The 25719-nt window shown below is 36.6% G+C and overlaps 2 protein-coding genes and 1 long non-coding RNA gene across 24 annotated transcripts in view; 1 reads left to right on the forward strand and 2 right to left on the reverse strand.

Annotated features, from left to right (window-relative positions):
• The window catches only part of PRKG1 (protein kinase cGMP-dependent 1), a 1681227-nt gene that overhangs the window by 1595319 nt on the left and 60189 nt on the right, over positions 1 to 25719 (reverse strand). For 18 of the 21 annotated variants that reach the window (XM_055561124.1, XM_055561106.1, XM_055561118.1 and 15 more), the window contains one exon: positions 11025 to 11102. In XM_055561124.1, the coding sequence (XP_055417099.1) occupies positions 11025 to 11059 (35 nt within the window). In that variant the 5' untranslated portion in view covers positions 11060 to 11102. Of the gene's footprint in view, positions 1 to 11024; positions 11103 to 17957; positions 18036 to 25719 lie in introns of all 21 variants that reach the window. The other 3 variants (XM_055561119.1, XM_055561116.1, XM_055561115.1) reach the window with 1 other exon arrangement.
• Positions 6978 to 11023, reverse strand: LOC129637135 (uncharacterized). Its single transcript, XR_008707345.1, has 2 exons — positions 10904 to 11023; positions 6978 to 7297 (listed from the first exon to the last, which is right to left on the reverse strand). It is a non-coding gene; the product is annotated as an uncharacterized LOC129637135 (long non-coding RNA).
• A1CF (APOBEC1 complementation factor) overlaps positions 7348 to 25719 on the forward strand; it is a 54723-nt gene continuing 36351 nt past the window's right edge. For both annotated transcript variants that reach the window (XM_055561139.1, XM_055561140.1), the window contains exons 1-2: positions 7348 to 8162; positions 24400 to 24534. In XM_055561139.1, the coding sequence (XP_055417114.1) occupies positions 8064 to 8162; positions 24400 to 24534 (234 nt within the window). In that variant the 5' untranslated portion in view covers positions 7348 to 8063. The remainder of the gene's footprint in view (positions 8163 to 24399; positions 24535 to 25719) is intronic.

The raw sequence follows: 25719 nt of genomic DNA on the forward strand, positions 1-25719 counted from the left end.
GAACCACCCTCCCACCTCCCTTCCCATACCATCCCTCTGGGTCATCCCAGTGCACCAGCCCCAAGCATCCTGTATCCTGCATCGAACCTGGACTGGCAATTTGTTTCTTATATGATATTATACATGTTTTAATGCCATTCTCCCAAATCATCCCACCCTCTCCCTCTCCCACAGAGTCCAAAAGACTGTTCTATACATCTGTGTCTCTTTTGCTGTCTCGCATACAGGGTTATTGTTACCATCTTTCTAATTTTATTAAACTGTATTGTCTCAGATATGATGACTCATTCATAAATGCAGAGAAACCTGCAAATCAATTCCTACATAAAGCAAATTCATTCTAGGATAGAACTTTCAGGAAGTGACTGGAACAAGCATAATAATAAGTATTGGGAAATTAGATGCAGACTCATTTTACTTCTGATCAGTGCAAGTCACTACAGTTTATAAAATGCCCATGCAAAGTCCTTCATTTGTTCCACAGGCATTTACTAAGCACTAAGCATAAAGTCAGGCTAAACCTTCTGGACAAAGATGAGTACAACATACTCCTTATGTTCAGGACGTTCACAATTTAGTTAAGTAAGCAAATAGTTATAGTACTATCTCCAACAACCGAGGCAGGTACCAGCTTTCATGAGGGAATTAAGGATGTGGCATCTAACATTATCAATAGAGAGAATCAAAGAAATCGTCACAGAGCAGACAATATTTCAGTAGTCTGGAAGGCTGAACAGGGCAGATGCAGTCATGTGAAATGTGAGAAGGGAATGGTAGGAAAGAGAAGGGAAGAGAAAGAAAGAGCATTTGAAACAGAGAGCTCAGAAGTATCAATATAAGAAAACAAGGGAATTCCCAGCAGAGGGTCTCTGAGTGACACTAGAAGGGGAATCTGGGAGCTGGTCCTGAATATATGATGTATCATCCTGAGGACTTGGGACTTTATCCTCCCAGAAAGTGGTTTTGCAACTCTACCCCCTTGCAATTAGAGATTAATTATAATCACAATTAAATAATAAAATAGCAAACACTTTCTGGGCAGTTTTTAAATGTCAGTAGCCATTTTAAATATGAATACATTTAAAATACTTAATCCTTAAAAAGAACCCTGTGAAGTAGGAACTAATACTATCCTAAATTTTAAATGTTAGGAAACTGAGACTCAGTTTCCACTGAATGGAAGAACAAAAGAGGGCAGCATATTTATGCAGCAGGTTTGGTGGTGAGCATACGCTTGAACAAAGTCTTCCTTTGCTAAGAAAAAACAGGATGGTGGGGCTTGAGGGCAGATTGATGAAAGTTGGCAGAGCTGGAACAGACCTCTGGTTTTTCATACTATTAGCCCCTCCTTCACCTCATTTTCATAATGAATAAGGAAGGAGGAGAAGGAAGTGCTGCTATGTCAAGAAAGACCTTTCAGCAATCTCTTTGCTGTTCCCCTCCTCTGCTTCTCCCCTCCAACATGAGAAATTAGCAGCGACAGAAAGGCAGGTGGGAGTACCTAGTGTGCTGACCTAATTCAACACTTCATAGATGTTTTCTCATTTCATCTCCACAACAGCAATGTCACAACCTGCCTTTTATCCTGATTCACAAATAAGCAAACTGATGCTGTGGGGAGGGGAATCCATGATTCTTTCCTTTATGCTTTCCTAATATTTCCCATATAATCTCTCTTCTCTATCCAACTTCCATTTCTTTGCCCCTTTCTTCTCTGTTCTCATCTAGGTAACCAACTGTCCCACGAACCTCTGGAATTTCTTACTGTACAATCTGTGAGAAGTTGGGGTGATTGCCTCTTCTTTTTTTCCTTTTCTATTTTTCCTTATCTGTGCCCAACACGAATCCAGCACTTACTACATTCCAGGAACTCTTCCGAAGCCCTCCCAAAATATTCACTCATGTAATATTCAGCCAGTGATCCCCAGAGAAAGACCATTGCTCCCTGAGTGGAAGACTTTGAGTGACTAAGAAGTTAAGGAAATTTTCCAGGGCAGAGAGTAAGAGGCAGAATGGAATTCAGGAGGTCTAGCTCCAGGGTCTGCATCCCTATTCAGGCTTCATCTTACTTGCCTTAGCAGGTCTTGGCACACCTGACCAGGGACTTGATCTCAAAATCCTTTTTGTTTCCTCCTTGGCTTCCAATTCTCTCTCACCTGGTTCACCTCCTACCTGTCTGACTATTTCATCTCATTCTCCTTGGCTTCCAATCCTCCTCTCTCACCTGGTTCACCTCCTACCTGTCTAACTATTTCATCTCATTCTCCTTGGCTTCCAATCCTCCTCTCTCACCTGGTTCACCTCCTACCTGTCTGACTATTTCATCTCATTCCCCTTTGCTGATTCCTCTTTGATCCCTGGCTTCCAAAAGTTGGAGTACCCCAGAGATTAGTCTTTTGACCTGTTTTCTAACACCCGGTCCCTACTGATCTCATACAATTTCACAGCTTAAGCATCATCTCTAGGCAGATTGTAGCCAAATTGGTATCGTCTGTCTATAAATCTCCTATAACATTCTGACTCATATATCTAACTGTGCATTGAACCTCTTCACATGGCTACCTAATGGGCATCTTGAAATCAACGTGCCTCCAACTGAGTTCCTGCTCATTTTTCACAAACTCCTTATTCCTCATCTCAGTAAAATGGCAACTCCATTTCTCTAGCTGCCCAGGCCAAAGAACAGTATCATCTTCAATCTCTTGTTTTTCTCTCTCCCAGTGCATACAACTCATCTGCAAGATATATTCCAAAATTTGATCACTTTTCACCACACCCACTGGCACCATTCTACCACAAGCCACTGTTTCTCTTTCCTGGCTGTTGCAGTGTTTCTAACTGGTCTCCTTGCTTCTCCCCTCAGCCTTTCCAACCAGAGCAAGGGAAGCAAGGCCCTGTCTTAAATGCAAAATGTAAGAGGCATCATAAAACTCAGTAGTTAAGACAAATGATAAACTAATGGAATATTTTTTAAAAAATCAAAATCAATGAAAAGAATTCATGGTGAACAAAATGGCAGATTTTAAATGAAAACAGAACCAGATTGTTTGCCTTGACTCCCTTGCCTCACCTTCACCTAGGCCTGTCTGACTCCCTTAAATGTATTTTCTTACCTTTCTTTTTATATAATTGGAGTATAATTGCTTTACAATGCTGTGCTAGTTTCTGCTATACAACAAAGTGAATAAGCTATATGAATACATATATCCTTTTCCTCTTGAGCCTCTTTGACAAAGGATTAATCTGCAAAATGTAGAAGCAGTTCATGCAGCTCACTATATACAAAACACCCAATCAAAAACTGGGCAGAAGACCTAAATAGACACTTCTCCAAAGAAGATATACAGATGGCAACATTTGATGCTCAACATTGAAAAGATGCTCAACATTGCTCATTATTAGAGAAATGCAAATCAATGTGTTCTTGATGGTTAGAACTTTTCCATTAAACATGAGTCACATCTTCACATCTCGAGGTAAAAGCCAAGGTCCTTCCTATGAACTGCAAGATCCTTCACAACCTGGCCCGCCATCATCTCTCTGATACCAGATCCCATTTCTCTACTAATTCACTCAGCTGCACCCTCTCCACCTAGGCCTCCACTGTTTCATCAACAAGCTCGCACCTCAGGGCCCTCATACCTGCCAAGCCCTCTTCTTGGAATGCTCTCTCCCAAATACCTCCCTCACTTCAGCCAGGTCCCTTCCCAGATTCACTATGTCAGGATAACACCATCTAAAATTCCATGCCCTTCCCAACACATATACTTCACATTCCTTTTCCATTCTTTTTTTCTTCTCTGAAATGAACATAAGCACAGTGCATATTTTGCCTATTTATCTTGCCTACTATTGTCTATCACACCCACTATAGAACTTCATGAGATCTGGGGGAGAGAGGGATTTGTTTTGCTCTCTGCTTTATCCCTAGTGTCTCAAAAATTCTTGGATGACAGTAGGTACAGAGGAGCCTGATGGGTTATAGCCCATAGGGTCACAAAGTGTCAGACATGACAGAACTGACTTGGCATGTGTGCATGCACCCAGTATACAACTTTTGAATGAATAAGTGATACGTGTTTATGAGTGCTTTTTGTTTAGCTCTGAATGTCTGCTGTGTATAGGTTTTGAATTCTATTGCCTCAATAAATTATACTGGAAATTACTCTTTCAAAATTCAGAAGCTCAGATCTGATGTATTTATAAGGTATGCTGCTGCTGCTGCTAAGTCACTTCAGTCGTGTCCGACTCTATGTGTTAGAAAATGTATTGCAAAGCCTTTTTTTCAAATTGACCAAATTTTTTAACAAAAGTTTGACTTGCTTAAGAATATATTTATCTTGGATTTGAGTTCACTGCTTAGATTAGGTCAGTGTTGAAAGGATATTGTTTTTGAGGAATAAACATTCAAGATCAAGTGTCTCTTGTCCAAATTTTGAATTTTATTTTCATGTCCTAATTTCCAAAGATTTGATACTATGTTGAGATATTCTACAGATTTTCTCAATAATATTGGAGTGAACCTGTATGTGATCAAGAGGTCATTCTGATGTCAAATGTTTAATCACCTTTACTAATAATTAACCAAAACTAAAGGTAAGTTTTGCAAATAAAACTTGTCATTTCACCACAAATCGTTATTTCCTGATGGAGAAGATGAAGTTCAGCAAAAAGTAAACTTACAGCTTGGCTAGAAGACAACAGATTTTGCCTTCTAACATCTGTAACACACACAAGACAAACCTCATCAGATCCCAGTCCATCCATGATCTCTTTGCTCTTAGGGGTTAAATCTAGCACTGTGGGATCATTTGAGAATATCTGGATGAAAAGGCAATTTTAGTAACATTTGGGAAAAGTGAACAAGTTAGAATTAGTCTTAATAACTAGCTTTTTCTTTCTGGATCTTCAAAATCCCTTTGGGGGTTTTTTAACATAAGTTTTTGAAGTACAGTTGATTTAAAATGCTGTATTAGTTTCAGGTATACATCACTGGAAAAGACTCTGACGCTGGGAGGGATTGGGGGCAGGAGGAGAAGGGGACGACAGAGGATGAGATGGCTGGATGGCATCACCGACTCGATGGACGTGAGTCTGAGTGAACTCCGGGAGTTGGTGATGGACAGGAAGGCCTGGCATGCTGCGATTCAGGGGGTCGCAAAGAGTTGGACACGACTGAGTGACTGAACTGAACTGAACTGAACTGATACATCACTGTGATTCAGTTTTATACACACACAATCACACGCACACACAAATATATAACTGAATATATAGAGAATATATATATTCTTTTCAGATTATTTTCCCTTACAGGTTATTACAAAATATTGAGTATAGTTCTCTTTGCTATAGAGTAGGTTCTTGTTGGTTATCTATTTCACATACGGTAATGCTGCTGCTAAGTCACTTCAGTCGTGTCCAACTCTGTGCGACCCCATGAACTGCAGCCTACCAGGCTTCTCCGTCCATGGGATTCTCCAGGCAAGAACACTGGAGTGGGTTGCCATTTCCTTCTCCAAGGCATGAAAGTGGAAAGTGAAAGTGAAGTCGCTCAGTCGTGTCCAACTCTTAGCGACCCCATGGACTGCAGCCTACCAGGCTCCTCCGTCCATGGGATTTTCCAGGCAAGAGTACTGGAGTGGGGTGCCATGTAATATGTATACATTAATCCCAAACTTCTAATTTATCCCTCTTCCCTCTTTTCCCCTTTGGTAACCATAAGTTTGTTTTCTACGTCTATGGGTCTATTTCTGTTTTGAATATAAGTTCACTTGTATCATTTTTTTTTAGATTCCACATATAAATGATAACATATGATATTTGTCTTTGTCTGGCTTACTTCACTTAGTATGATAATTTCTAGGTTCATCTGTGTTGCTGCCAAAAGCACAAAATGCCTTTTTTTATATATATAAAATGCCTTTTTTTATATATATAAAATGCCTTTTTTTATATATATAAAATGCCTTTGTAGTTTTATTTTTTAAGATGATTTATATTGTTTCATAGAAACTTCTATAACTATTTCACCAGCAGTTTAGAATTATAAACTAAATATAGGTCTCATTTTATACCTAATTTGCGGTATGCATAGAAATTATTTATACTATAAATGTATCAGTAAAGCTACAAGTCATTCTGAATTGCTGCATATACATATATATCAAACCACCACTATCATAAAATACATTCCAGTTTGTCTTAGCCAAGATACAAAATTAAAATGGAAACAAAAAAAGCTCTGCCTTTTGTAAAGTAACAAACACAGAAACTTAGTCAACTGTCCATAGAACACAGTGCCATAAAGCTGGGCAGAAAATAAAACTGGCATACAGACAACACTAACTAATTGCTTCTTGAGAGAATGAATGATTGAGCACTGAATTGATCTGGGTCAGAAGTAGGCAAGAATTATGAGAAAAGTTCTGGGCAGGAATGGCCATGCTTATATACAGAACAAGAAACTGTTCTATCCCTTTAACAGCTAATGAATATTCTTGCTGGAATCTTGATTGAGTTTTCCAAATTATATGAAAAATATTACATATTTTTGTTTATTAATTTGGGAACATTTTTATTTTATTACTTTTAGTAATAGAATACTTTGAAGCTGCATTTTACTCAAATGATTATCTCAGCTTCACTTATGTCACCTAATTTTTTACCCATTTCCTGTATTGTTAATGGTACGCTTACTCTGAATTTTTAAATGAAAACCAAAGTAGTACAGGAAACCCCAGTGCCCAGGACAGAGAAGTTTTTAGAGGGCCATATAGTGAAATGCATAGTATTTGCATGTGATTCAAATCAGTGTGAAACAAGCTTCCTCTGTCCTGGTTGGCAGAGTACATCAGGCAGAGTGAAAATCCAGCACAGAAGCTTCACTGAGTCACTCCCGTTCATTCCTCTCTGAACATGAAAACCTCCAGGGCCTCTCACCACTGTGAACTGGGACCTTGGCCATGGATGTGTCCTTGCTCTGGGAATCTGTAGATTTGAGCAACCATCAAATTGGGAATGGGGCTCAAATAATGTTCCCAAAAAGTATAGATAATGAAATGCTGAAGTTTCCTATCGGTAGCTACATAGGTCAGCATGTGTGCTCAGTCGCTCAGTCGTGTCCGTATCTTCACAATCCTATGGACTGTAGCCCACCAAGCTCCTCTGTCCGTGGGACTCCCCAGGCTGGAATACTGGAGTGGGCTGCCATGTCCTTCTCCGAGGAATCTTCCCGACCCAGAGATCGAACCCGTGTCTCTTGCATTGGCAGGCAAGTTCTTTACCACTGAGCCACCTGGGAAGCCCAGATAGATCAACATTGACATATGCAAATTTTTGTAATTTCTTAGATTTTACAAAGGCCTCACACCCTTTCCTGAGTGGTCCATGTCGTATGTGATCCAGGTGTCAGTAGGCACTTTCAGCACCACTCAAAAGGATCCCTTGTCCTTGTTCTGCTAAACCCCACGTGACACTTTCATTACAGAGTAGTTTGCATGGCTTTTCTATATCTGGGACCAGCACACTCTGGTCTAGAAATTTATCTTTGAAGGATAAGTTGGTAAATGTCCTAGGTAACAGAACAGATAAATGAAATTGACACTTTCAGGCTCCTCATACCATATTCTAGTTGATTTGATTTAGTAACAGTGCTCTTTCCCCACATTTGCAAGGACCATTCTACGTATTCTTTTAATTGGTAAGAACGAATTTGTTTTTGAGCATTTGGTGACATTCTGGGATAATTGGATTGAGAAATGCTGGTCTGTCATCTAAGTGTAAAAAAAGATATTATTCCATTTTTACTTCTAAATTTCAAAACTAAAATTGAACATTTTTAAAAACCTCTTTTTTAACGAGGACATTTAACTGGTCTGGTTTGTGGGTGACTGTTAGTTACTCTATCCTTAGTGACTCATTTATAGAGAATGTTTCCTGAAGATGTCCTTCATGAAAGGGACACGTTTGGACTAGGTAATAGCAATTTACTTAATTTATCTTAAATTTGGTTTCAGTGAGCAACCCTAATTAACCTGATTTTTTGCTGATAATCACTGTCAATGGAATCAAATCACAAATCCGGGGATGGATTGAGCGGAACCCAGAAGGAAGCAGCTCTTCGTGCACTGGTCCAGCGCACAGGATATAGCTTGGTCCAGGTAGGAATTTCTCGTGCCATCTGCTGAGGTTCACCACTGAACTCAGAGTGGTGGGAATATCGGTGATCCTAGCATGTAAAATGTGACTGGTCAGTTGTGTAACTCTTAAGATGGACATTCCTTTCCTGGGGCAGAGGAAGTTGGATCCTTTCGGTCTTGCAGGGGACCTTACAAGTGATATTCTCTCTACTCTGGGTTATCAACTCAATTTTGCCTTGTCATTTGGAGGCTGAACTAGTGTTCACGGTCATGAAGACTATCACAGTTCTGAAAGGCCAATTTAGAATAAGAAAAGGCATCTGGAATTCACCACCGAGAGCAGTCAGTGAAGTAGAACCAAGTTGGTGTTTTAAGAAATCAGCAGAAAACAAACTATCCAGAGACTTGCTTTGATTTCCGGAGAGATTTCTGACTATGGATGTATGACAACTTGTAGATGAAGGATCTAAGAACTGACCATTTGGTCAGCATAGCTATTCCAGGATGTTTTGTCAAAACAACTACTCAAGCCATTTAGGATATATAATAATTTCTCTCCATGTCCAGCATTTTTGTAAAAGAAAGGAGAAAAAATATCCTAAAACTAACTATTCATGGTCACTAGTTGTTCAGAATTATCTGCATTTTATTGTCCTTATGATAACCTCTGTTAGAGAGTTTATGATACATTGAAAAGCAAACTAGTATTATACATATAAATTATCTTATCTGAAGAAATAATGCTGCTCTTTTTTAATGTTGCTCTTTTTACAGTAAAACAAAGTGTTAATATTTTAATTCTCAGCTGTTATCTTTTTCCTACATACTTCCCTGACTTAACCAAAACTTTGTGCTATTATGAAAATGAAAGTCATAAGTGGATAACAATAAAATATATAGTAGTGTCCTTTATTGCAAGTTACTTTGTCAGATCAGTTGAAAACTAAATGTAGCACACTTTGTAATAACCTTATGAGTCATGGCACACTTTGTTAGAGATAATGCTCAAAGTTATTTTTAATTTTTCATCCTAATGAAGAGTATTTATTTAGTCTTTTTTAAGATCTCAGAAAGTATTATGTCACAGAAGACTCCTAAAAGTTTAAGCCAAGGGGGATACTAATGCATTATTAGTTTTTAATACTTAATAAAAGTCTATTTAGGATCATTAATAATCTAAATGCCTTTATCTCCAAATTTAATGTGCTTCAAAATTAATGTCTGACTGAAATTTTTTATGCAGTCTTTTCCTACATAATGGGGTTTTCATAAGCCACAGAAAAAATTCAATAGCATTTATAGTCTATAAACCAGAAATATTTAGAATAATTTTTTACATTTGCTTAGGTATGGTTAGCTGAAAAAAAAGTTCTTTTTCTTTTGTAAACAGCAGTCTCATAAATGTTATAAATCAATAATTTTTAAATCAGTTCATCTTTTTAACTTCTTTGTATCTGAAACACTCATATAAGAACAGAGATAGTGAAAAGCACTTAAACCCTTGTCAATATTCATACATAAGGGTATTCTCCTTGTGGAAACAAACCTCTAATGATCTGAAATATAATGATGAAAATATATATAAACATTTCTAGTGTGACACTATTTCTAATATCAACGTCTTAACTGTGAATATATGATTACTCTCAACAAGCAGAAGTTTATGAAAATTACCTTAAAACAATATAAATTGTCCATTTAACTTTATTCTGGGCACTGATTCTTTCATTTCCCCTAGATGAAATTCAGGGCAAGTCTCATGACTTTTCTGGTAACTTTCAGCTAATAAAAGATCAGCCGCTAAATAATGAATATGTCTAGTCCAGTAGAATAAAAACTTAACTTCATTCAAAGTGAAAGCTATTTCCCTTTCCCACGCATATCAGGGTAGAAGGCAATTTCTATTTTTTTTCTCTTTATGCTCTCAGAAGCATAGTTCCCTACACCAGTTTACTAACTAGAATTCCTGACTCAACAGAAACAGAAGAAAGGGATGAAAGTAAAGGAGAGGGGCAGGAAAGTTTTCGCTTGCCTGCTTTTGGCATTGGTCTCTGGGCCTGGCAGGTGTGTAAAGCTCCTAGGGTACTCTCTAGAGTCATCAGCTGCTGCTGCTGCAAAGTCACTTCAGTCGTGTCCGACTCTGTGCGACCCCAGAGATGACAGCCCACCAGGCTCCCCCGTCCCTGGGATTCTCCAGGCAAGAACACTGGAGTGGGTTGCCATTTCCTTCTCCAATGCATGAAAGTGAAAAGTGAAAGTGAAGTCGCTCAGTCGTGTCTGACTCTTAGCGACCCCATGGACGGCAGCCTACCAGGGACACCCTGAATTCCACTGCCAGGGGTCCCTCTAGCTAGAGGCTACTTCCCTGAGACCCAGTCTCCTTCGACAGAGCTCTTTTTAACACTCCTAGCATCCCTCTTGGAGGAGATGGAACTTCAACCCTAATTCCTACATGTGGCCAAACTCTAGACCCCTGGAAACTCACATTCTGACCCAGTAAAATCTGCAAGTGCAGGTGAGATGAAGCAACCAGTTCTTCTCACCAGTTCTTCTCACCAACATCAAAGCAAATGGCCAGCCTATTGCTCACCATGAGATGCTCCAGGGGTAAGTTAGACCTACCATCCTTGGGTATTCCCAACTGCAGGGAGTACATAGCAAGCTCCATGAGCTTTTTCCTTACTCCCCGCCTCTGCTCTAGGTGAGCTGAGAAGCACCTCAAAATTCCTCCCACTTAGGGGGCACTAGGATTCACAACACACCAGCAATGGGCTCCAGAGATCTTTGAATCAATTCCAAAAATTCCTCTTCAACTCTTCAATATTTTTTCTAAACTCACAGATGGGGAGGGGTAGGAGAAGTTGTTAAACAGTGTCTCTCTACCTCCTTTTCCTGCTTGCTGGTCCAGTAAGTTTCATATCCACATCAGAGGCCAGAAGAATTCCATTCCATCTTTAACTCCTGTTACAAATGAAACATAAAATGTCACTAAGTAATCATTTAGAAAATTCCGCAGAATACAACATTTTAGCATATTAAAGCAATATAAAAAGCTTGCAAATAACAATACATTTTTTAAAAGGCTCAAATAGCAATGGAGACCTTTTCATAAACCTAATAATTTAAGAACATTTTCATTAAAAAGGAAAAAATAATAGGGCTATTTTACCCTTATTATATAAAATGTTTTCAAATAAAATACACCTAAAAATATATGGCCTATTTGCCTATCACTTTAGTCTTACATAATCAATTATATTCAGAAAATATTAATAATAAGGATTTAGATCTCAAGTTAATAGCAATTACAAAATAGTGAACAGTTATTGGGCACTTATATTCCAAATGCTTTATGCCTATTAATTCATTTAGTCCTAACCACAACACTGTGAAGTAGTTACTATGATTATCTGCAATTTCCAGATAAGGAAAACAAAGCTCAAGGAGTTCGATAGTTTCCCCAAGATTTATGGGCCATAATTCCACTGCAATTGGCTAAAATTTCCAGCAAGATTTACAGAACTAAGTGCTATTATAATGTTATCTTTAAGTTTGCTATTTGAGAGATCAGTATGCCAGAGCATGCTAAAAGCACTTTGTTGAGCTTAAACTTTGTAACATGATTCGCTTGAAGTAATCATTTATTAGCAGAATGATTACTGGATCAGAAATTTTCTAGTGATGTAGAAACCTAAAGTTCTGAAACCTTTGCTATGTAGATCGAAAGCCTCTAATAAGATGTAAATATGCACATGATCCAGTTCAATCATTTTGAATGATTTAGAAAATCCTTTCTAATTTTGACTGCAAAGTGTAGAAAGTCACCCAAGACTTCAAATCAGAGACCTGTTATTTAACCCAGTCTCTACCACACACAAGAATAATCATTTTAGTTCCTTTTTTAAATTGAAGTATAGTTGCTTTACAATGTTGCATTACTTTCAGGTATACAGCAAAGTGATTAAGATTTATATATAAAAATATAGGTAAGTATATATATTTGTAGGTTGCTACAATATATTGAGTATAGCTCCCTGTGCTATATAATAGGTTGTTTACCTATTTTACATATACTAGTGTGTATATGTTAACCCCAAACTCAAGTCCCTTAACAGCTCTCGGCCTTAACTTCCCAGAAGATTGGCTAGGACCTACTCCACTCTGAGTCAAGGTTTTGTTATTCTAGCATATGCTCAATCTAGTTATTGGTCAGCAAACTTGTTGAATTGGAAAAAGAAACCAGCATGTACTGAAATATAGCTTCAAACTCTGCAGTTTAGGGAAAATCCTTCAGCCTTCTCAGTATTTCAGTCTTCCTACTCTGGATTACAGAAAACATTAGCATCATCATCAAATAAGAGAACATCAGATGTACTTTTTAAAAAGTCTCTGTACAAAAGCGCAGACATTAATAAGTATATTAATACAATTCAGGGAGTTGTACCTATATAATGATATTTTTAAATATTATAGTATTCACTAAGTTAGGGTTTGAAGGATTTGCTTCAGCTGTACCTTTGCAGTCTCTGATATTGAATGCTGAATACTTGCAAAACAAGAATTCCAAAAAGAGAGTGTGACTAATCTGTGCACTCTTATCACTAGCAGGACAAATACAGCTGCCAAAAATAGAATTTTGCAGGTTACTTAATAACATGAGTCAGTCTCTTATATCCACACTGATGCAATAAAACGTGCTCATGAGGATCTGAAAATAAGCCTTGTGATATTCTTTTTAAATAATAATTGGATATCTTTAGAATTGATAACTAAAATTTTTATCAAATTTCTTTAAATGATAAAAGAATTTTAATGAATAGAGGTTCAATAAATATTGCTATAAAAATTGTGTAATGTTGACAAGCTAAACTTTCAACTTGGTCTCATTATGCCACATAGAGAGATTTCAGATGTGTGCTGCAATGTTAACCTGTAAATGAAATCTGTCTCTAGGCAATGGAATTAGATATGGAGTTTTTTTTCACTTTTCCACTCTTAACTGTACTTCCCAGATCTTCCAAAACTACCATATATTTGAGACACACAGGGGAAAAAAAATAACATTACGATGATCCTTTCCTCCAGAATGTATTACTAGTGTGGGTCATCAACTCAGTGACATCTGATGAGCCTTTTTTCCAGAATTTTCTCCTTAAAACTAGAAAAATACATTTTCATAGACGAATATTTTCAGACAACTTTCTACCCAATGTGGAGTCAGTTTACACCAGTTCTGCTACAGGGAAGTCTAAATATATAGTTAATAAAGATCACTCGTAAGTAGTCTGAATATATTTTAAAGAAGACCCGATGGTTATATAGTATTTTTAAGTGATTTAAAATATGGTGTGTGTTAATACTTTGTCCAATTACCCTATAGATCATCTATTTTCTAAAAATTATTACAACACTAATATTTATGTGGTATGTCAGTCCTACTGTTTGTCTAATGCAGTGGTTGTTTTTAACAAAATTTTCTTTGCTTTTTCCCCCTAATCCTTATTATAAAACACAATGTGTTAGTGTTAGTCCTTGAGATTACAGAAGTATAAATTATAGCAGCTGGCCTAAAATGCATATCAAGTAATTGCAATGAAAATTAATTTATCTAGAATTTAAAAGGACAACATAAGGCTGCATTAAATGGATACAACATTTCTGTTTAGAGCCTTAAAATTGACCAGTCTTTGATCTAAGGAATAAGGACTAATATTTAGACATAAGGATGTTCATCATAGTGGAATTTAAAATGTTTAAAAATATTGGACATATCATCATAAATGTCCAATAAAATATTACTGGTCATATAAAATATGTCGCCCTTATATTTCCAAATTATATGGTCATATAAAACTGTAATTTCAAAGAAAGACATGGGAAAATGTCCAAATTTAAAAATTTAGTTAAAAATAAGAAAGCAAACCTGTATGTATCAGCTTACAGATCATATTTTAAGAAATTATTCACACACAAATATTAGAAGATAATAAAAGGTAATCTCTGATAAGGAAAGCTTTTTCTTTCTTGTGCTCTTCTTTATTTTCCAAACTCTTTATAATAAATATGGATTATTTTTTATTTCGAGGAAAAAAAAATCTCATAAAGTAGAAAGTATTTCTATAAGCATTCAGTTAGGAATAGAAAACCTGGGAAAGTTTCATGAAGAAAACTTCATTATTGAAGCTGGATGATAGATGCTTGGGTTCACTAGGCGATTCTAATTCTTTATATGTTTGCTGTATGCATATTTAATACTGATATAATCCAACACTTCCATTTCACTGTTGGAAAACAAGGTCTAGAGTTATACAGTTGAGTACAGACATAAGCCAGAGGTCAGCAAACTGATCCGTGACTCAAATGTGGCCACAGCCTGTTTTTGCAGTAATTTAAGGACATGAGTGGTTCTCACAATTTTAGAAGGTTGTTTTTTTTTAAATCCTAAAATATCAACTATCTGGCCTTTTACAGAAAAAGTTTGCTGACTCCCAACTCTTATCCTTCATTTAGTACTCTATAAGTTAATCCATAGGTTTTTAAAATATTGAAGTACAGTTGATTTACAGTGCCTTGTTAATTTCTGATGTACAGCAAAGTGATTCAGTTATATGTGTGTGTGTGTGTGTGTGTGTGTGTGTGTGTGTGTATCTATATATATATGTGTGTGTGTACCTATATATATTCTTTTTTCATATACTTTTCCATTATGGTTTACTACAGGATATTGAATATAGTTCCCTGTGCTATACTATAGGACCTTGCTTATCCACTGCATATATATATATATATATATATATATATATAGTTTCCATCTGCTAACCCAAAACTCCCAATCCAATCCTCCCCTGCTCCCCCTCCCCCTTGGCAAGCACAAGTCCGCTCTCTAATTCACAGTTCTTAAAGAAAATGCCCTATAACATAGATGAGGGTTTAAGATTCCTTAAAGGAAGTAGGAGCATCCCTCCTTGTCCTACCCACCAATTCAAGCCTAAACCCTCATTCCTTCACTTATCTATTTACTCCACAAATAGAGACATGGTGCCTAACTTCATGAAAATTACTCAAAGGAAGACAGAAAATAAGCAAGACATAAAATAATAGCATAGAATGTTAAATGCTGCTGCTGCGACTGCTGCTAAGTCACTTCAGTCGTGCCCGACTCTGTGCGACCCCAGAGACGGCAGCCCACCAGGCTCCCCCGTCCCTGGGATTCTCCAGGCAAGAACACGGACTGGGTTGCCATTTCCTTCTCCAATGCATGAAAGTGAAAAGGGAAAGTGAAGTTGCTGAGTCATGTCCGACTCTGAGCGACCCCATGGACTGCAGCCCACCAGACTCCTCCATCCATGGGATTCTCCAGGCAAGAGCACTGGAGTGGGGTGCCACAGAGTGCCTCAATTTCAGTAAGATTACAGCAGATAAATAAGAAATCAGTGCGCTTCATCTTTCTCTTTCTTTTTCAATCAGTCATCAGTCTGCTCCTAGGAGCAATTTCCTCAAACTAGGGACAAAATACAGACTTTAATTCCCATTTCTCAAACTTTCCTTTCCATGTGTGTTCTCTTATTTGGAGTTTCACTGCAACTTGTATATTTTAATTTTCTAACTTGTTCAATTCCTAAGTAAATATCTACAAGCCAAAAGGTACAGAAGATGGCATTAGATCAACATTAATCTGATTAGAAGGCCATTCTCTGCTTATGTGCCTCAAATTAACTCCCCTATCTCTTTGGTTTGATATAATGTGCTTTAGTAACTTTCCCTGGGTACTTTCGAAATGGCAATTTTTTCTACAAACAATGCCATAAAAATAAGTAACAGGATCCCAGAGTTTACAACTGGCTTCAACTAGACTAGATCAGCGAGAAGCAGATGGAAAAACTCTGTGGTATTGACATTCTTTTCCAACCACCACACAAAAATCCTAGGGACAGAAATAAGTTTGACTCCATGACAAAATATAGCTCTTGGGTCCTCCTTTTTCTTTTGTTGCCTGTTCTTACCACCTGCTTCAGTCCCCATTATTCAAGGACTTATGTCATTCATCAAGTGCATGAATGCTAATTCCTTAAATAGGTGGCACTAAACACGAGAACAGGATGGTACCATTAGATCATCACAGGCATGATTCCTTAAGGTCATCACTCCAGCCACCCATAGGCTAACTTCATTTTCAAGCTCGTAAGAAGCTTTGCTTTTACTGGCCAGCAATGCCATAGCCTGGTGTGGAAGACTCCAGATGAAGGAGCAGCTCTGTGAATCCTTTTGCAGAGAGTGCATGTACCTGACATGAGATGGGAACTTCAGCATCCCAAGGAATAGAAACGCATTTCAGGAGCTATTTTCAAACAGCAATGAATATCTTCTCCACTCGCCTAATAGGGAGTGGGTTACATATGAGGTCTTCCATATAACGTTCAAAATATGTGCAAAATATGAACTATAGTGCTTTCCCTTAAAATAGAAGGACATGACGGTTTCTGTTTTGTCGGCTTAAAAAAGGGTGTAAATTTCATGACTCACACAGAAGCATTGATGGCAGTTTTGAAGTTTAGACTTTGTTTGCAGGTAACTTCAGGACTTTTAAAACTGTTACCTGTTGGTTTAATATCAGTCAGCAACAAAAAATAAGTGGCTTTTAATCTTCACCTAAAATCTTATTATGACATGCAAAGAGAACTCTCTAACATAAGCTAAAGAGAAAAAAGTGAGAGCACAAAAGCATACAGTCATGAAGCTGGGTGGGATTTCAGTAGCTGTGATCCTTTTTTTAAACATTGTTTCAGAGATGCAGGGCAGAGAGCTGAAGTGATGTGGAGCAATACATTGACAGAGCATTCAATAAACTTGAATTTCATCATGAGAGAATTATTCCACTTTCAATTCTCTTTTAAGTTTTCCAATGAGGAAAGTTTTTAGAGGTACATCTTAAACACCTCTCCTTCCCCTGCTAATCTTTTAAAACAGAGAACAGGACTAGGGATCGGTTTTTAGTAGATAACAATGTCTGGCTAGAATTTAATCACAGTTTCCTTCTTTTGTATTGTTTAAATAATGACCTTCCATTTGTGGGAAATTATACTCTACGAAAGAGAATGATACTTTCTTTTTTGCATAAGTTTAAGACAGTGAATCAATGAAAAGAAAGTCATTAAGTATTGAATAATTAATGGACAAAGTGTCAAATGAATATGCAATTGGATTTTAAAAATCCCTATATTTCCTTTAAGGATCCTATTAATTAACTCAAAACACATTCTATGAATATGTTTCCATGTTTAAATATGGCAAAAGTCAGACTCCATTTCACAAGTATCCTAACACGCTCCCAAGACCTCTGCAATCACCTCATTAATCTTTTTCCTTTTAAATGAAGAATTTCCTGAGGAAAGATTTAGTGCCTTGCTGAGTCCCTTAGCTTGTCAAAAATTCTTCTGAGTGTGGTAAGGAGAACAATTGCTGCATAAGATTTCTCACATGCTCAAAGAACAAGTGCATTTGGAATTCTCCTTGGCATATGTTGAACTAGAAAAGGATAGAACAATTAACCCAAAACAAATGCTTTTTATCTACATCAGGTCAAATCTGCATGTGAGTATCTTTATGTCATTTAACCAGATCTCCGGCTACTATCAGTCAGTCAATGCAAAAGGGCAACTATAATAAAACGTTGGATGGGCCTATTGAATAAATTACACATTCCAAAATGATAAAAGCCCCAAACAGATAAGGGAATCACCAAAGCTTTCATCTAGCTATTTCTTAGATATAATTTATAGGTTCCTGCAGGTTGGAGCAGTGAGACAAGACACGTACCCAGAGCCAGAAGCGAACACGAACACAGTAAATCCTGGTCTCAAGATTATACATGCTTTGCAGTCCACACCAGTGAACCTCGGGCAAATGTAAACAGAGTGTCTTAGAAGTGAACTGGCATTTCACTTGTTCTCTTATGCACGCACATACACACTCCAAAAAATATATTCTTTGATTTCTAAATTTGTATAAGGATATTCTTGAATTTCATATTCCCACGAATTAGCCATAAATGTCTAGGAAGCTTTACAAAACACAAGTTATTTTTAAAAACCTGTTTGCTTTTAAATACTTCCACTACTGAGATACTGAAATCCTAAAGGGTGGTTGTCACACATACACCTTAAAAATAAAGGGGAAATATTAGAAGGTATCATTAAAGTCATCATTTGATAACAAATTAATTCTGCCTTCATAAGACAATTAACAACTTGAAATCAGAACTCTTCCTAGGTGATAAGATTTCAACAGTCACTCTTCCAAAACGATACATCAAGAACATGATTCATAATTTACTAACAGTTGTTTCAATGGACAAACCATACATTTTTTAAAGATCAAATGTGAGAGCCCTTTGAAGACTGAAACAAATAGATAAATTTTCAAAAGCCAAAATCTATTTGCATCTGTGTGATTTTTGCCATAAATGCATACCACCAACAATAACATTTAAAAATTTATTTAAAAATTTGAACAGAAATACTGTTTACTTTTAAAAGTAGACTTTTTCTAACTTATGTAAATGGGAAAAGTCTGACATTCCTAATGTGCAGTTAAATAAATGCATAACTATTAAAATAAAACATAACTATTAAAATAAAACATTGACTATAAACTACCTAATATCACCTCACATATGATATTTTGAGAAACTCTGGGCTGTATGATAATAAACTAAATTCATGTATTATATTCATGTATTATAGTCATGACCTGGCTTTGCCTGTTTGTTACTAACTATAGTACCATGTTTCTACAAATTCCAACATCCCACTTATTCAGTTTTATACTACAATTGTTATTTTTCTATTTTAAGAAAAATATCTGGCATTCATATTGTGTATGCTTTGCAAAAATTGTAAAAAAAAATAAAATACCTAACAAGGGTAATGCCAAGTTCCAACATATATAAGTTAAATAAATTCTGCCTTGGAAAAATTCTCAGCCTAAAGTAGATTTTACCAATTTGAAGTCACTGATCTTAAAATGTGTGGGTAAACAAACAATACACAAAACAGACTGTTATCTTTCAGACAGAATTAACAAAATAAACATTCCTTATAGCACTGTCTGTTGTCCTCCACAACAATAATAGCATTAGCAGTTCAAAGGTAAAATCACAACTAAGGAGATTCTTTTGGTACCTCTTATTTAAGGCCCCTAAGATTTGCCTTGAACTATCACATGTTGAGGTATAGGTGTTTTACAGGTGGAAGGTAATAATGATAAGGTCTAGTAAAGACCTCTATTCAATTTCACAAATCAGCAACTAGGAAAACACAGCAGTAATGTGTGAACTGCAACAGACAGTCTATAGAGCTGTTCTCCAGGTGTAGGCATCAACCATGAGGACAGACCACAGGAGTGTAGCCGTAGAACCGTGGCTCTCGGTATGACGCTGGTGACTGGCTTGTGAAGGCTAGAAACGCCACCAAACTCAGGGAGATGGTCCAGCACTTAAGAGAACGGAAATAGAAATCGATACGAACACAGTCAATTGGAAAATGGGTTGGAGAACATCTGAAAGCAGTCTAGTAAGGAAACATACACAGTTTCTTCCCTCTTGGCAAGAAAAAACAAAGGACCAAAGGGAACCACAAAGATGATTACAGATTTGGAATATAAAATTTCCAAAGAACCAGTTAAAGGAGTTGAAATTACTACTCAGGAAAATACACTGAATGAGGGTTCATTAATTAATGTCCTCCTAGTTTATGAATGGGCTCATTTATCAAGACAACCAGCCATCTGGTATCCATGTTTGATGAGGCTGAACAAGAAAGCGAGTGTGGCTCACAACAGGCAAAATTGTGAGATGCTAAGCCTGAGAAGAAAGGTCATCACGAATTTTGAACAGTACATATGCCAAATTCACCAGATTGAGAACCAGAGAACTTTTAGTCTATATTTTCTGCAATAAATTAAACCAATGAAACCTTATGGAAGTCACATAATATCTCTGGATTCAGCTTCCTCTTCTGTAAAATGAGCATATTAGGTTAATATTTTTTAAAAAGAAAAATAACGCTAGAACTACAAGTATGGACTCAGGAGTCAAATGTTGTCTTTGTCACTTACTGTTTGTATGTCTTTGGACACCTTCTGTGCCTTGAATTTCTTACCCACAAAATGAAAGTAATAATAATATCCTCATATGTTTGTTGAGAAGGTTAAATTAATTAATACATGGGAAGCATTTGCAGAGATCCTGACTCAGGGTTAGCTGTTGTTTTTTCAGTTGCTGTTACTATTAATGGGCAAGTGTTAGAGGTAAACTCTGGCTGATTAAGCAGAAAAGCAGTTTATTAAAAGGGTATTGGTTTCTAGAAATTTTGGATTTAGAGAACTAGATTCAAGAGTAAAAAAGATGTAAGCTTTTATGAAAATATATATATAAATATATACACACGTATAATGGAATCACTTTGCTATACACCTGAAACTATTAATAACACAACATCAGAAATCAATTGTTTCAATTTAAAAAATAAATAATAATATTAAAACAAAATAATTTCAAAAAGGGTAAACTCTTAGAAATGAAACCAGAACCACGCACAAATCTGGAATGGTAATAAGACATATCCATCGTCAATGCTAATGTTAGCACCATGACTGTTTCTGCACCAGAACTCAACTCAACTTTATTGTAACTAGAACTATCCCAGCTACAAGGGACACTAGGAAAGCAAGTATCTGGGCATTTTTAACTCTTACAGGAAAAAGGTAGTTTTGCCCAGATTTCTCAGATGTAGGCAAAGATCAGATGCCAGGTGGCCCAAATTAACTCGGTCTGCTTGCCCTTCAAGCTAAGATGTATTGCTCAGAATCATGTATTAAAGGTTGGGTGGTTTTAACCAAGGTGAAGAAGACGGTATATGAAATTTCTTAAAGACTCTGTGGTTCCTTCATGAAAGGGCTTAAAATATCTGTGGCAGAAGGGACTTCCAAATACTCTTAACACATAACTGAGTTATGGGTAAGCTCAGTATTCAGTATCTAAATTAAAACCACTGGATTTATAGTTAGAATTAGGTCTTTAATTTTGAAATTTATATAGTTGAAGATTTTCACCTATTTATATGTGACATTCACATCTTTGAATGGAAAAATAAAAGATCCCAGAGTTTAATGAACATTCTCTTGTAGAAAACAAAAACCTGTATTTTTTATCTCTAACTATTTATACATGTATGCTGCTGGAAGAATGCACCCCATAAGAAGGACATCAGCCAGGAGAGGGAGGAGCAGCTCTGATTGTGCTTCATCTATTTTAAACTCCTCAACTATAAACATGGTGCCTAAAATACCAGCAATTCAGCTTCCAACTGTCCAAGTAGTGGACAGCTATTCTAACCCCATGACTAATGCCCAGAGCCTGTCTTAAACTGGCCTGGACCCCCACTAACTGGTGCATTCTGAGCCCAGTGGGTTGATCACAGGACAAATCTCCCCCAGTGTCTGAACTTCATGGCATCTCTGCATCAGTCAGATTCTTGGTGATTCCCCAAAATACTCTTGGTGTTACAGAAACAACAGAATTAATAATCTCTCCTAATCAATCATTTTGGCTCATAATCACATGAATTCTAAATATATGATATGCACAAAACAGTTTGGTGACATTTTTAGTAATAGCAAGAAACTTGAGGAGGAAATTCTAAAGGTCAATCTGCTGGTTGCCTATTTATTTTCAAGCTATCAAAACCTGTCAAATGAGAAATTCTGGAATAGCCACTTCACTATTATGCAATGAAACTTTGTTTCCTTAGGTCAAAGATACAAATATTCCCAAGTTTATATTAAATTTATGCCAATAATCCATTGGGAAGTATATCTCCAGATACTTATGATAAATAGAAATGGCCTCAGAGGGATCTGCATCAATTCAATGGTAACAGTCAGTCCTAGGAGGTGGACTATAGAATGGGCAACAGAAATATTTCTCTCTGTAAGAAGTAGGTGTGAGATATGTTCTTTCCAAAATTTGTGTAGTAAAATGATTGGAAGTTGGAATGATTTTAAAAGCAACAGAGAGTCTGCAATTTAATGGCATGACAATTTTTTTCATAAATAAGGAACTGAATGTATGAATCTGTTAAAAGTGACTAGGTTTTCATATAACAAAGCAAAATATAGTAGAAATTAAGCTGATGGACTCTGACACCAGACTGCCTGGCTTTAAATTCTGACTTCCCCACTTCCCAACCACAGAATCTTGGCAAATTATTTAATCTTTTGTGGGCTTCTGTAAAATGTCTTCTGTAAAATCAGGATAGGCATAGTTCATAACCTATAATACTATTTGAGAATTAGGAGAGAGACTGGCATGTAGTAAGCACTGTATAAACATTTGTTAAATAAATAAAATCTTAAATATGTCTCCAAAAATATCAAATTCATTTTTTAGGAAATTCTTGGTTGAGACACAGCTCATTGAATTCTTGTTTTTTCCTATAAGTATAATACATTTCATTTCTCAGATTTCTCAGTGAAAGCTTTTTTAATGAATAATCCTAAAAGAATATAGGGGAAGGAAAAAAAATATAAGAACTCTTGAGGCAAATATTTCCATGTTTGGTAAAATTAGAAGCACCTACTTGTTTGAAGCAAAAAATAATCAAGGCAAGGTAGAACACCCATATGACATCTTTTTAATTTAAAGCAACATGATTAAATTATTAGGAATTTTAAACATGATTACAATTAAAGACACTATTTAGATACCGTAATCCAAAAAGCTTTTGAATTATCAATTATAAAATAATTGAGAAAGTCTCAAGTTAGTATTCACAAAGATTTAACAGTGAAACTAGAAACTGCTTTACTTTGATTTTTAACAAACAACTACCATGTAAAACAAGTCCTTAAATAACTAAAATGTGTCTTTTAGAAATATACATAGAAAAGTATTTGGAAAGGCAGACAAACTCAACAACTGCTTCTACAAATAGGGTGACACGTTGAGAAATTTTTCTGTTTTACTTTATACATTACCATGTTTCTTCCAACATCATGTATCATTTTATGGTATAAAAAAGTTTTAAGTAATCATGGTAGAAGTTAGTAATGAATATGGACATTTGGTTCCTTACATTTTCCTTTTTCCAAAAATCACAATCAAGTAAAACAACAAAGAGCTCTGGCTATGCCTAAGTGAAAAGTAAATTTATCCCTCTCTAGCAAATGAACTGTCAGCTCAGTAGTGGCGGATTAGGCCTATCTTTCACTTTGGGGCCCCTGAAGTTATTTTTGGGTCATTAACTTTCAGAAAAATAAAGACAGCACTGGCAGAAAACCCTGTATTACTCCTCCTTGAAAAGGACATTATATAGCTGATTCACACTGTTGTATAGCAGAAACTAACACAACTTTGTAAAGCAATTATATTCCAATTAAAAATAAAAAAGGACACTGAATTTACCAAAGGTCTTTTTATGACAAAGGAAAAAATAGAAGCTAATTATATTTGGGCTGAGAACAGCATTGGTTCCCCACAAAGATCCAACATTAGTGAACACCTCTCACCAGTCTTGTCAACTTCAAAGACAGATTTAAGTCCCTCACTGGGGACCCCCCAAATTAGCCAGTTCCAATGCTAACCTTCATGATGTTTCTAATTAGGGGTTCACATTGCCTTGCTCATGAAACCACCTCAATCTAAGCAGGCAAGAAGAGGATTAGTAACTATTGAATATATATCACATGCCAAGACCTGTGCCATGCACATCTGATGCATTATCTCCTTTAATCAAAAGCTGATTATGTCTCCACTTTGTGGATGAAAAACACTCAGGATCTGAGAAGTCAAGACATTTGTCCAAAGTCCCACAGCTAGTGGATCCCAGAGCCAAATAGTCCAGGTCCAGAACCCTCATAGACTTCAACATTAAATCAGAACCCTAGACTCAAATTAGGGTCGGATTCTTTGATGATGAGGCATTGGTGAGTTTGAATGGCAATCAAAAAATAACAATGACCCCTTATATTTGTCCAGCACTTTATAAGTTTTCACTGTGCTTATCTGGAGCCAGTCCCTGAAGCAAAGAACATGGTGTTAAAATCCACATTGAAGAGACTTCAATTTTTATCTGACCAGTCTACTATTACTTGTCAATAAGCATCTTCCTTATTAAGAAATGATTTTGAAAATGCTCGAGGAATTCAAACTAAAGATTGTATTGGTTTTTCCTCCCTCCTATACGTCATATGGAATTTGCAGGAAAATGGACAAAGAAAATATGGTGGTCCCCCACCTGGCTGGGATGCTGCACCCCCAGAAAGGGGCTGTGAAATTTTTATTGGAAAACTCCCCCGAGACCTTTTTGAAGATGAGCTTATCCCACTATGTGAAAAAGTGAGTCTGAAGATGATTTTTTTTTAATCTTTTAATGAAAAAGATACTATTCTCTTCACCTTGCTTTCAGCCTCATTTTTCTTGGTCAGTGACGGTTTCTTTTCCAATTGCCACTCCTCAATCCTGGACAAAGTTAAAACCTTCCTAGCTATTAGTGATTTGCCTCTAATTATCAATGCCTTGAATTCTCTCTGCTCTATTACTCACAGCTGAAACTACCATTGCTGATGACTTTTAAATCTGTATTTCAATCCCCCATCTCCACTGGCAAAGCCATCTTACTGCAAACTCAACATATCTGTCAGTCTAGAGTAACACTATAACAACCTGTCTAAAATAAGATATTGCTTCAACTTGAAATGTTACTATGGTTTTATAAAGTGTAAGACTGTCACATTAAAAAAAATGTGTATGTTTGTCATGGCTCAACCATGTACCTGTATATATTGATCCAGAAAGAAAAAATTCCTTCTAAAAATTTGAATGTGATGAGCAAGATTAATAACATGGTTTTTCAAAGTTATTACATAATTGAGGAATAAATTTCCTCAGTTTTAACTCTAAATTATATTTTGCTACTGAACCCAAAGTTAAATCGAAAAAGCAAAATTGACATTCTTGATAATTTACCAAGTAGGTGTTTAAAACAATCACATTCCTAGAAAATTTAGTGAAAATGAGAGTTTGGCTATTTCTTTTCCTAATGCCAAAATCATCTATGTGTTTGTATGTGTGTAATTCAGCCTGTTTCAGAACTACTTTTAATTTTATACAAACAACATCAATTGGCACACGCACAAATTATGAGGACTTCATCCTGTAAGAATCTTATATACTGAACGTGAAAATAAGTGCCAAAGCCCCCTGAAATGCAGAGATGAACCATGCTTGAATTTTTTTCTAATGAGCCCGGGAGAAACAGGTGTCCACCACTGAATACCTGGGGTGGCATGGGGTGGCATGGGGTGGCATGGGGTGAGGCTGAGCTGAGGGGAAGCCACCATTGCAAAAACAGCATTTGCTGAATAATGCCTCTTCTCACACGCATCCCTCACATCTATGTCAACCATCCTTCTTACAGCAGCCAGCAATAATGAGCTACTGTATCTGGATTATGAAGAAAAGTTGGGGAAGCAGGAGAGAGTAGTATAGAGGCAACACAGGAGCTGCACTGAGGGACAGAGG

This window comes from Bubalus kerabau, chromosome 22 (genome assembly GCF_029407905.1).
Source record: "Bubalus kerabau isolate K-KA32 ecotype Philippines breed swamp buffalo chromosome 22, PCC_UOA_SB_1v2, whole genome shotgun sequence".
In the NCBI taxonomy this organism is placed as follows: domain Eukaryota; kingdom Metazoa; phylum Chordata; class Mammalia; order Artiodactyla; family Bovidae; genus Bubalus; species Bubalus kerabau.